This window comes from Melanerpes formicivorus, unplaced genomic scaffold (assembly GCF_026170545.1).
Source record: "Melanerpes formicivorus ecotype bairdi unplaced genomic scaffold, bMelFor1.0.p_v2 SCAF_7, whole genome shotgun sequence".
Taxonomy (NCBI): domain Eukaryota; kingdom Metazoa; phylum Chordata; class Aves; order Piciformes; family Picidae; genus Melanerpes; species Melanerpes formicivorus.
The window spans coordinates 23701790-23713608 of NW_027142359.1; the positions used below are offsets into that span (position 1 = coordinate 23701790).

The 11819-nt window shown below is 53.1% G+C and overlaps 2 protein-coding genes and 1 long non-coding RNA gene across 3 annotated transcripts in view; 2 read left to right on the forward strand and 1 right to left on the reverse strand.

Moving 5' to 3' along the window:
- The first annotated feature begins 359 nt into the window (after positions 1 to 359).
- Positions 360 to 2888, forward strand: LOC137442177 (uncharacterized). The gene is made up of 3 exons (XR_010987605.1): positions 360 to 536; positions 1483 to 1783; positions 2548 to 2888. It is a non-coding gene; the product is annotated as an uncharacterized lncRNA (long non-coding RNA).
- Positions 2889 to 4136: 1248 nt separating this feature from the next.
- On the forward strand, positions 4137 to 11762 carry TOR3A (torsin family 3 member A). Its single transcript, XM_068141420.1, has 6 exons — positions 4137 to 4713; positions 5180 to 5293; positions 6238 to 6503; positions 7084 to 7256; positions 8897 to 9021; positions 9556 to 11762. The coding sequence occupies exons 1-6, from the start codon at positions 4389 to 4391 to the stop codon at positions 9804 to 9806; spliced, it is 1254 nt and encodes a 417-aa protein (XP_067997521.1). The 5' UTR covers positions 4137 to 4388; the 3' UTR covers positions 9807 to 11762.
- The window catches only part of ABL2 (ABL proto-oncogene 2, non-receptor tyrosine kinase), a 56065-nt gene continuing 51386 nt past the window's right edge, over positions 7141 to 11819 (reverse strand). The window contains exon 12 of the mRNA XM_068141415.1: positions 7141 to 7270. The gene's annotated coding sequence lies outside the window, so the exon portion shown is untranslated. The remainder of the gene's footprint in view (positions 7271 to 11819) is intronic.

Sequence of the window (11819 nt, forward strand, 5' to 3'; positions counted from 1 at the left end):
CATCATGAACTGCCTCATTTGACCTCATTGCCCTCTACAACTACCTGAAAGGTGGTTGTAGCCAGGAAGGGATTGGCCTCTTCTCCCAGGCAACCAGCACCAGAACAAGGGGACACAGTCTCAAGCTGTGCCAGGGGAGGTTTAGACTCGAGGTGAGGAGGAAGTTCTTCACCAAGCGAGTCGTTCGTCATTGGAACAGGCTGCCCAGGGAGGTGGTGGAGTCACCATCCCTGGAGGTGTTCAAGAGGAGATTGGACGTGGCACTTGGTGCCATGGTCTAGTCATGGGGTCTGTGTTGATAGGTTGGACTCGATGATCCTCGAGGTCCTTTCCAACCTAAGTGATACTGTGATACTGTGATATTCCCTACACAGCTCCTGGGGCCAGGACACCACCAAACCACTGTGCTGCTTCTGGAAGTGCAGAAGACTCTTTGACCTAACCTGTACCATCAGCATGTTGGTGTGAAGCACCTGCTGGTTTTATAAACTGGAGTCTCTCAGCTGAACCTTCGGACTTCAGCATTGCTGAATTTTGTAAGAGCTGGGTTTGGGAGTTTATTTTGGGTTTTTTTAGGGGGGAGGATGTTCTGGGGGTGGGGTTGTTTTTTTTTGGTCTCCTACCATTGTGTGGTGACAATAACATTTCATATCTTCCATCTCTATTTTTGAGGTGCCAATCTGCTCAGGAGCAGGGTGGGATTCTTGCTAGTGTATAAGCAGCTGAAGAACTTAGAGCAGCTACAGATGCTGTTAAGTTTGGAAAGGCTGAAATAGCCAGTTTGGAAAGCTGTTTTTGCAAGCACTCAGTTGTATTACTGCTGGGTAATTTTGGAGTGGTTTGCCTTAGTAACAGGGTGAGAATTCATGTGAATGGAAGATTCTAAAGTTTCTGATTATGTAATGAAGATAGTTTTACAGAAGAATGAACAGAAAGGGCTTTGAGCCAGTGGACACCCAGAGGGGTCTGAAAATCAGCACTTTCTCCAATTTCCTACACGTTTTTACTGATTTTTAAACATTGGCAATGAAAATAAGTTCTCAGTTCATAGATCCCAAGTGTGAGACTGATGCTGTGTTGAGTTTTTCTCTTTGGAGTCTCTCAGTATTTCTAAGAGATTGGGGATAGGACTTTGGGGGGTGGGACGGGAACTAAAGGAAGGAAGGTTAAGGATTCCTCTTACATTGTTTATTCCAGACCTTCCTTTTACTGAGTGGTTTAATCCATAGCTGTGTTACACTGAAGTGCTGGAGAGTCTCTGTCCTTCTGCCTTCTGTCAGAGTTCATTGATGGATGTGCAGAAGGAATTGCTATATGGAAACAGGGAAAATCACAGAAGGATGGATGTGTGGCATTGTCCTGCCCAGCGAATCATCTTGGCTGTAAAATCCTGGGCTAAAGGTTCCCCTGTACCAGGCTGTGTTGGGGTGCTGAATAAGCCAGGCTTAAACACATTTTCTTGGTCCTTTTTCTTCATTTTAGATGATCCCTGCACTGTAGGACCTGACTTGACCTAAAATCATGGATTTTTAATCAGATGGTTGCAGCTTACCAGGACTGCTTCAGAATAGCTAGCCACAAAGGTGAAAAGCCATGCAACCAGTATCATCACTGGGTCCTTCCAGCTACCTCTTCTGCAAGACTGTCAGCTGAAGATGAGCAAATACCATAGTGAGGGTTCGAGATCCCCCAGAGGAAGCAAAACCAGAGTGGGATATAATCCCAGAAAGATCTACCAGAGTATTGACTGCTGTGCTTCTCAGTTCCATCCTCCCCAAGTCAGGTATGAGCAGTTCTCAGTGTAGTGCACTAGGATCTCTTCCTGGAGCAGGGAGGTCGTTGTGCCCCTGTACTCAGCAGTGGTTAGGCCTCACCGCGAGTACTGTGTCCAGTTCTGGGCCCCTCAGTTTAGGAAGGATGTTGACTTGCTGGAACGAGTCCAGAGAAGAGCAACAAAGTTGGTGAGGGGCTTGGAACACAAGTCCTGTGAGGAGAGGCTGAGGGAGCTGGGGTTGCTTAGCCTGGAGAAGGAGGAGACTCAGGGGTGACCTTATTGCTCTCTACAACTACCTGAAGGGAGGTTGTAGACAGGCAGAGGATGGTCTCTTCTCCCAGGCAGCCATCACCAGAACAAGAGGACACAGTCTCAGGCTGCGCCAGGGGAGGTTCAGGCTGGAGGTCAGGAGGAAGTTTTACACAGAGAGAGTGATTGCCCATTGGAATGGACTGCCCAGGGAGGTGGTGGAATCCCCATCACTGGAGGTGTTCAGGAGGAGACTGGACAGGGTGCTTGGTTGCATGGTTTAGTTGATTAGGTGGTGGATGATAGGTTGGACATGATGATCTTGAAGGTCTCTTCCAACCCGGTCTGGTCTATTCTATTCTATTCCCTTTAATCTGTGGAGATGATGTCCTCCCTGGGGCCCACAATGGGAACTGAATTAAAGGGGAGTGATTCCTGCCCCACTTCAGTGCTTTGTTAACCTTAGAGCCAGGTCAGAGTAGTTGGCAGACTACTAAACAACCATTCTTGGTTTCCCCCTGCAGCTCTGAGGATGTGCTGCTGCCCTTGAGCAAAGTTGAGATGCCAGGAATCACACCACAGTTCCAGGGAGCTGCTGTTGGCCCACCAGTTGTTTTATCTCTCTGAATCTGCTTTATTTGAAACAGGGAAGCATCTGGTTTTTTGTACCAAGTCTTCCATTTTGATAAGCTGTCTTCAGTGAAAGCTCTTAGCCCAGGAGAGTGGAGTTTAAATATTGCAGCTATGAATGGTTTTTTATAAACGTCTACAAATGCTTCAATTCAGATGTTTCAGCTACTTTGCAGAAGGGCCAGCAGCAGTTTCATCTGCTGTGGCCACAGTCTGATTTTTAATTGGGTTTGGGGGAGGGTTGTTTGTTTGAGTGGGGTGGGTTGGGTTGATTTTGGTTTGTTGTGGGTTTTTTGTTAGGTTGGGGGGGTGGGGTTAGATTTGGTTCTCTCTAACTTACTGCAACTGGTGTTAAGGTATTAGCCCCACTGATTAGTCAGGAGTTGGTGAAGTCTATACCAGTACCTTAAAAGCCAATATGTAATATCTATAGCCACCTGTAGATGGTGATGCCCTCCACTCCATGCCTTGGCAGTGCTGGATCCCACTCTTCATCCACCTGGATGAGTGAATTGCCAGGCTGGATTTAGTATTTGTTGGTTTGTCTGTGAGTGGATCTGTCCTAATGCTCAGTAACTCGCAGAGGTTATTGCAGAGGTGTTAGTCTCCTGCAGTAAGCCAACAGCGGCTGCAGCTCAAAGTAAAATGCAAGTTGTAAGGGACTGACTTCTCATTTTCCCTTCCCTCCCCCCAGCAGAGTTGGTGTGCTCAGCAGGGCAGCACTTAGTGCTTTGGAGGGTTGAAGAGTTTCCCAAATCAAAGACGGGGTTGGCATAGGATCCCAGAATCTCCTGCCAAAGCAAAGCCGGGCACTGTGCTCACTGCTTCCCTGCACAGGAGGGGTTTATAGCATGCTGGAGAACCTGGGTGGTGGTGGTGGTGAGCTTAGTGGTGGTAAGGAGTCGTACCTCGTTTCTCATACACGATTTCGTGGTGGTTCTGTGCTAATCTAAACCTTTTTCTTGGCCTCTTGGGCAGAGCCCACCCTCCTGTGGTGCTGCTGGCTGTGCCGGTGCACGGAGGTGCACTTGTGTCCAAGAGTAGCACCTCTGGGGGCAGGTAAGTTGTGACACAGCCAGCCTGTCCCAGAGCCAGCAGCAAAACCGTTTCTCCTAGAGCTTTGGTTTAGTTGCTACACCACACAGCAGGCAGCAAGCAGGTGCTCAGGGCACGGCTCGGTGCAGATCCCGGCGCTGCCTCCTGCTCCCTTGTTTGTGCCTGTTTACTTTGTGTCCCTTCCGAAACGAGCCCTGAGCGCTGCGCCTGCCGGCGCTTCCTGCATTTCTGGCTGAGCCGCTGGGCTGCTTAACTCGTTGCTGTGCCGTGGTGGAGCAGAAGCTGCCTTGGGCAGCTCTCCATCCCGGCTGGAGCAAAAGGGCTGCTTTGCCTCTCTCCCCTTCCAGGGAGGGTTGGCGGGACATGAGGACAGGACAAGGTCCAGGTTTGTGCAGGGCAGAGGCCAGGCGGGTGCCGATGCCTGTTCTTCGGAACTAGGTCAGGTTTTGCAACGTGTTACCGGCAGGAGCCGTGCTGCGAGTCCGGTGGAGTCTGCTCGTGGGACAGGCGGGCGTGAGGCCGTCTCTAGCCTGGCTGTCACACCCACGCCACGACTCTTTCCTCGGCAACTCCAATCGTGGGCGGTCAGGAAGTGAGGTCACGGCTTGGGCCCTTTAAGGGGGGCCGGGAGCCGCGGACACCCAGAGGTGCCGGGGCAAGGGCTGCTCACCCTGCCGCCATGGGCCAGGACGCGCTGTGGCTCCCTCTGGGGCTGGCCTCCTGCCTGCTACTGCTGCTCCTGGGGGACTCTGGGGGCTTGGGGAGCCGAGGGACCCCACCAACACCACCGACTCCACAGACACGGGGGCCCTGGGAAGAGGAAAGGGGCCCCGTGACGGAGGTGGGACCGTGGGGCAGGGTGAGGTACGAAGCTGTGAAGAAGCACTTGGGAGCCGTGGGTGCTCTCTCCAAGCAGTACTGGCAGTATGTGGCATGCAAGGTGTGGCAGGAGGGCTGCAAAGAGGAGGAAGAAGAGGAAGAACGAGAGTCTAGTCATAGCCCAGGTAAGCAGCTTCCTCTCCCCCTCCTATTCTCCCATGCCCCAGAAACAGCAGAGAATCCCAATGCTCTGTGACCTCCAGCACAAGGCACTGTGCCCCCAGCTCGTTCCTGAGGGGCACTGCCCTGGGCATCTCCCTCCTTACTTGCAGGGTGCCCCTTACTTACAGGGGACTGTGCCCCCAGTTCCTTCCTGAGGGGCACTGCCCTGGGCATCTTCCTCCTTACTTACAGGGTACCCCTTACTACTCCAAGCATGTATGTGGGTGAGGGGAGTGTTCTTGCACCAGCCATGACTCTCCATGCCCACTTCAGCCAGCTGCTGCCTGTTAGGTGATTATTCCCCTCTGCAGCTGCCTGTGTCCCTGCACCTGCCAGGAGGGCAGCCCATAACTGGGCTCAGCTGTGCAGCTTCACAAAATAAAAAAGCCACTTGCTGCACTTCTCTGCTCAGACCACTGCCTTTTCCAGGCTGGAGCTTGCCTCTGGTGGGCCAGGATTACCTGGAGATCCTCTCTGCCTGGTACTGCAGCTTTGGCAAGTGCTGCGAGACAGGAGACTGCAGGATAGTCAACAACGTCACGGGTAGGTTCTGTGCTGTATCTGGGAGCCTCCAGCAGTGCTTGTCTCTGCTGCCTCTTGCTGTTGGTTTGTTTGAAGGGGGTTTTCTTTTTTCAAAACGTGGTTTAGCAAGGGATGTAAGCAGAGGGCATCTCTGAGCAGGGTGCTGAGCTGCTGAGAGGTCAAGGGGCTGAAACAAGTCCTGTTTTCCCTTATTCATTTGTAGCTCTGGACTGCAGAAGTTTGTTCCTCACTATACAGCATGTCTGTTCTGCTTTGCCACCAGTCCTGCTTTCATCCAGTAGCTCCCAGGCATAGGCAGTGGGATTCAAACTGGCCCAGTATCCAGCCTCAGGTCAGGAGGCTACACTGGGACCTGTCTGTATGCCCTGTGCAGATGTCTCTGCATTTTACTGGCTCTGAGACTTCTGCTATCCATACCCTCTGCTGGGAGCTCCTGAGGGCATTTGGGCTTCAGTGCTCTCCACAGTCACCAAACACCTCCTCCACTTCCCAAAGGAAAAAAGGAGTCAGTGGAAGGTGTGTGTCATCTGGTGCAGGCAGGGTGCAGGCAGACTCCCAGAATGGTGGGGTGGTGGGAAGGGACCTCTGGAGACCATCCAGTCCAACCTTCCTGCTAAAGCAGGGTCACCCACAGCAGGTTGCTCAGGATTGCCATGGGTTTGGAATCTCTTCAGAGGAGACTCCACAATCTCTCTGGGCAGCCTGTTCCAGGACTCCAGCACCCCCACAGTACAAAAGTTTTCCCTCCTGCCTGCCTCCTTCACTGGTACAGGCAGCCTGCCTCATTGACTTGAGGCTTTAATGCCACTTCAGACAGGCAGCCTCAACAGCAGGGGCCTATGGTCTTAGTGCCCTACCACATTTTCTCCTCTTATTCACATCTGCAGCAGCAGCTGAGCCTGCAAGTTCAAGGTGAGCAAGTTAGAGCTCTCCCTTTCCTACAGGGCTAGAAGCAGACCTCAATGGGCAGCTCCATGGGCAGCATTTGGCCAAAGAAATTGTGATCCGGGCAGTGCGAGGGCTCCTGCGCAGCCAGCGGCCGGAGAAGGCTCTGGTCCTCTCCTTCCATGGCTGGTCTGGCACAGGCAAGAACTTTGTGTCTCGGCTGGTGGCCAGCCACCTGTTCCAGGACGGGCTGAGGAGCGACTGTGTCAGGCTGTTCATCTCCCTCTTCCACTTCCCCCACCAGAAGTATGTGGACTCCTACAAGGTGAGAACCAACGACACAGCATTGTGCTGGGGATGCTCGCTGCGCTGGCTCTGGCTGGGACGGGGTTCCCTTCCCTCACAGCAGCCTGCAGGGGTTTGTGTTTTGGCTCTGTGATTGACACCCTCTTGGTACCACGCTGGTGCCTGGGCTGCTGCTGAGCAGTGCTTGCACAGCCGTAAGGCCTTCTCCCGCCATGCCCCTGCAAGAAGTTGGAAAGGGGACACACCAGGCAGCTGGCCTGACTGACCAGAGGCACATCCCATGCCACTTACCACCCTGCTCAGCAGTAAAGGCTGAGTGAGGTGGGTTTGGGGTAGGAAGCCATTGCTGGGCATCAGGCTGTGGGAGGTCACCTTTGTATCACTTGCTTTGATTTCTTCTTGCTCTTTCCTTCACTTATTAAACTGCCTTCATCTTGGCGCATTGTTTTTTCTTCCTTTTGCTCTTCCTATTCTCTGTCCCACAGGGTGGTTGGGGGCTGTGTGCTGCTTAGCTGTCAGCCAGGGTTAACCTGTGGGATCCGTGCTCTGGTGGAGTGACTGCTGCTGGCCTCCTCACACTCCTCTGTGCTGTCCTGCAGGCTCAGCTGAGGAAGCAGATAAGCGAGACTCTGCAGCTCTGCAAGCAGTCCCTGTTCATCTTTGATGAGGCAGAGAAACTTCATTTTGGCCTCCTGGATGCCATCAAGCCCTTCATGGCTCACGCTGACCCGGGCCAGGTGGATTACCGGAGATCCATCTTCCTCTTCCTCAGGTGATTTCTGGGCCCTGAAAGGGATGGGGAGGAACAGAGTGATGGGATTTATCCTGGGATGTAGAATATGAGTAGCTCAGGCTGCAGGGGAGGGTGAAGAGATGTCTCACTCCTCCAAGAGGTGATTGCCTGTCAGCTTTGCTTATGGATGTTGAATATCTTCCCTGGGTACAGGGCATTTGGAGAAGAAGTTGAGATGTAGCTTAGCTGGGCCACCTGAGCCAGAATCTAGGCTGTGAGACAAGGAACCAGTGAGAATCTGAGCTAATGTGGGGCCACACTGCACAGCTGAGCAGAGAGATCCTGTACTCCAGGGAGCAAAGCTGAAGGGGCAGGTCACGGTATGGAAAGTTCCTGTGTGATGTGGCATTGTTAGCTGGGCGTGGAAGGTGGGGAGTGGCTGCACACAGATGGGTCTGCTGTGCTGGGAGGGCTGATCCTGGCATCGGCTTATCCTGTGGTTTGGTTGGTTCCTTTCCCACCCAAAGGGAGGAAGGACATTTGCATGTGCACACCCCAGGAGCAGAGGGGAGCAGGGTGCACTCAGCTGCAGCAGTGTGTAATCCTGGGGATTTCATCATACTCTGTGGCAGTGTGACACTGACCTGCTGGAGCAGGGCTGGCTCTGCCCCAGGGCTCCTTTGGACACCTGGCTGATCCTGCCAGGTTTGGGGGATGGGGACGTGGTGGGGCTGGCTGCCTGTCCTCAGTCAGTGGCTCCTGTGGTCTGGGTTGGAGCAGAGTCAGGACAAGTTGTTTCCCTAGCCCCAAAAGGCAGCAGATGGGCAGCAGGCAGTGGTGGTGGCTTTTTAATTTTGCCTCCCATGAAGAGAAGGGAAAAGATGGGTGTGAGATCTGTGCCTCCCTGCCTCCCACCAACATGAGCTCTGCAGCCAGCTGCTTCCCCATATCACCACTTCACTGGCACTGGGGCACGATCTTGGACTATGTTCAAAGGTAAGGGGCTGCCCTGGGAGCCTCAAAGGCTATCAGGACCTCATGTTCCCCCACCATGGAGGGTGACCAGAGAAGTCCTTGTGTGGGAACTGCACTGTGTTGTCCCTTAGGCAGGGGATGCTTTGCCAGGTCCTGGGTTGCCACTTGCACCCCTGCCCTGGACCTTTACTTCTGATGGGACTCATGCCATGTGCTCTGCCCTCTGACTCGGACTTTCAGTGGTGGCTTGTTTGGAGTATAGCCAAGTGTCACCTGAGAGGCTGATGGCATCTCAACCAAGACAGGGACTAACATAGCTGCAGGATTCTGGCTCCTGGTCCCAGGGTTTGAGTTGGCAGGATGGAAGATGGCCTTTATAGATGCCTACAGAAAGTGCCTCTTTGGGAAGGAAACTGATTCCTGTGTGTGCTAATTCTGGTTCAATCCCATTCCCTGGAGCTGTTTAAAAGACAGAGATGGGATGCTGAGGGATGTGGTTTAGCACCATCCTTGGTAGAGTTAGGGAATGGTTGGATTCAATGATCTTAAAGGACTTTTCCAACCAGAACAATTGTACAGTTTGAGTGCTCCAAATGCTGATCCTGTGCAACAGATCCACTGCTGCTGTTGAAGCTGCTGTAGGGGAGGCTGCTGGCACCTACCTCTGGAGGCATGGTTGAGTGACTTCCTCTCTGTGCCCACAGCAATCTCGGTGGCAACACCATCAATGAGGTAGCCCTGGACTTCTGGAGAGCTGGCCGGGCACGGGAGGAGATCTCCATGGAATTCCTGGAGCCACGGCTGAAGCTGGAGCTGCAGGAAGCTGAAGGTAAGAGCTGGGCTTGCTTGTGGGATGTTGGGGGCAGCCTGCCCACACACCTGTCCCTCTGTGCCAGCTTGGGGCCTTGCTTACACAAGTCCCTTCCACCTTGTGTTGCACAAGGGTGTGCTATGGGACAAAGCTTCATTCCAACCCCACCCCTGACAGGTTATTTGCAATGTCAGCCCCTCCCTTCACCCACATGAGCAAGGCACCACAGGTGAGGGGGAGCTGGGAGTCCTCCATGTCCCTTTCAGCCCTGAAAATGGCCAGATTGTGAGAGGCCACCTGACACTGTAGGAAAGTATTGGGGCTTCTCTTGGCCTAGCTGAACAAGCCCTACTCATGCTCTGTGTTCAGACTTGGTGCTGGCCAGGTCTTTATGGTGGTCTCAGCCATCCTGAGACCCTTGTGTGTGTCTCCCACCACATGTGGCTGGATAGCCAGTGTGGCCCCCTCAGAGACACAAGCCTTGGCTCTTAGAAGGGAGAGTGGCTCTCAGATGAAGCTTCTGAAGGCACTTTGTCCTGTGCTTCGCCACAGAGAGCGGTTATGCCCGCAGCCACCTCCTGGAAGAGAACCTCATTGACTTCTTCGTGCCCTTCCTGCCCCTGGAGTACCACCACGTGAAGCTCTGCGCGCGAGACGCCTTCCTGGCCCGCAGGCTTCCGTACACCGAGGCGGCCCTCGATGAGGTGGCCAGGATGATGGTGTATGTGCCCAAAGAGGAGAAGCTTTTCTCTGCACAGGGCTGCAAATCGGTGTCCCAGCGCATCAACTACTTCCTTCCCTGAACACCCTGTGGGACACCGCCAGCGGTGAAGATGGTTCTGCACGCTTAGGAGCTGCTCTCCTTGCAGAGGGGTGGGTAAGCAGGTTACCCAGCCATGTGCTTGCCCCGGGACAGAGACTGAAGCCCCTGTTCATCTGAGGGCTGCTTGGAGGGAAGGAGGGGCACCCAGCCTGGCCATGCTGCTGGGACATGGGGACAGCCTGCATTTGGCCATGTTAAAAGCCAGCCTGGTGGCTTTTAAGTCCCTTCTTTTAGCAGGTAGTAACCTGAAGTAGTGATTGGGTTGTGCTGAGGGGGACTTTGTGTGACAGGAGTGAGGATGCCCAAGGCCTTGGTTTGTTAGTGTGTAGTGAAGGCCTTGGACAGACTGGTCCTGTGGAGACAGTCCAGCAGAAGCCATGTCCTCCTCATCCCTGTCCCCAGCTTTCTCAGAACTTTTGCTGGAATTTTTGTTTTCTCTCTGTTGCTCTCCTGCATTCACAAGGCCTCTGGTGCTTGGGGATGTGCACACCAGGATCATGGCAGGTGCAGGGAGGTCCCTGCACAGAGAAAGTGACTGACTGATCTCTTCTGGAGATGTCAAATCCATAGCCCTTCTCTTTGGAGCATCCCTCTCTCATGGGAGTCTTCCGTTGTATGGAAGCAGCTGCAGGGATGAGGTCAGCTTCTGCTGATAGTATGTTTTTATGCAGTTTGGCTAAGCATCACAGGAGGGTTTGGGATGGAAAGGACCTTGAATATCATCTAGCTCCAACCCCCCCAGTTTGGTGAAGAGCTTGTTTGCTTCACTGCAGAAAGAAAAAGGGGAGACTTAGTCCCCTTTCAAGGGCAAAAGGCAGGTGGGGGGGAGATGGCAGCTGAAGGAACAGGCTGTGGCTGAAGTTGGGGGTTCATGGGTGCAGTACACTTCAGAGGTTTTTCACTTTCTTCCAGTGAGTTTCATGCTGTGGGGCTTTTTTTGCCTGGCCTCAGCATTACTACAGCAAGGGGCTGTTTGCTGTCTGGGTACCTGCCAGGTGATAAAGTTATGTTACAGCAGGACCAAAAAATTTCAACAGTGTTGGAGGGACAGGTTTGTGACCTGTAGGTCCAAACTCCCTTCCAACACAGCTGGCCTGGGGGGGCGAGGGTGAAACGGCACACGCCAAGGACAGGGCTTAGCTGCCTGGACAGCCCACACATGGACCTTTGCTCTATTTTAAGCTCTGAACCTTGGTGCCAGCAATGAGCAGCACAACCTCTGGGAAAAGATTGACCAGATAGTCACTAGTCATGCAGACGTTGAGTTGGCGTTTCCCTCCGGGCACGCTGGCCATGTTATCTAATAAGGCTTCATAGTCCAAGGCAGGAGGATGAGCCAGCTGCTTTCTCACTGCTCATCTGATGCAAAGCCAGGTTAAACCTACCTCTTGTCTCTAGACTGGACCTTTGGGCCTGTGCCAGCACACACTGTTGTCAGGGCTGCCTGAAACTTGGTTTGTTGCTAATCTCTTCAGGGCAAGTGTTGAGCCTGAAGCTTTAGCCCAGGAAACATCACTCTGGGGACACGCCCGGGGAAAGGAGGATGCAGCCCCAAGCAGGACACCGCTTGGGCTGTGTTTTGTAACCAGGGCAGAGAGTTGAGGAAGTTGTTAGTTAGTTAACTGAGTGAGTTAAGTGGTTAGGATTTTTTCAAATAGAAAAGAATCTCCAGCTGTCCAGGTCAGACCATTGCTGCTTGGAGAGGGAGAGAGGGGGTCCTCGGGCTGGTGTCAGGCAGTTCTGTTCTCTAACAGAATAAGAAGCAGTGTTACCAACAAGGGCAACTATCACACCGATGCTACCAGCTCCTGTATGCTTGAAAAGCTTTTGGTTACAGAATCCCAGCAGCCAGAACTGCTCCCCTCACACCACCCCGGGGCAACACTGTGTGACTTCAAAGGCATAAATAAAGACCTTGCTCTTGTGTACAATCTGACACAGCTGAATGGTTTCCTTTTCAACAGGTGTATAATAATCTCTGGTTTTTTCACCC

What these genes read in the sequence shown, in the direction of transcription:
- TOR3A (XM_068141420.1), top strand. Translation starts at nt 4,389, where the DNA reads ATGGGCCAGGACGCGCTGTGGCTCCCTCTGGGGCTGGCCTCCTGCCTG. An exon ending in AGAGTCTAGTCATAGCCCAG is followed by an intron (nt 4,714 to 5,179) that starts GTAAGCAGCTTC and finishes TGCCTTTTCCAG; the next exon opens with GCTGGAGCTTGCCTCTGGTG. An exon ending in GGAGCTGCAGGAAGCTGAAG is followed by an intron (nt 9,022 to 9,555) that starts GTAAGAGCTGGG and finishes GCTTCGCCACAG; the next exon opens with AGAGCGGTTATGCCCGCAGC.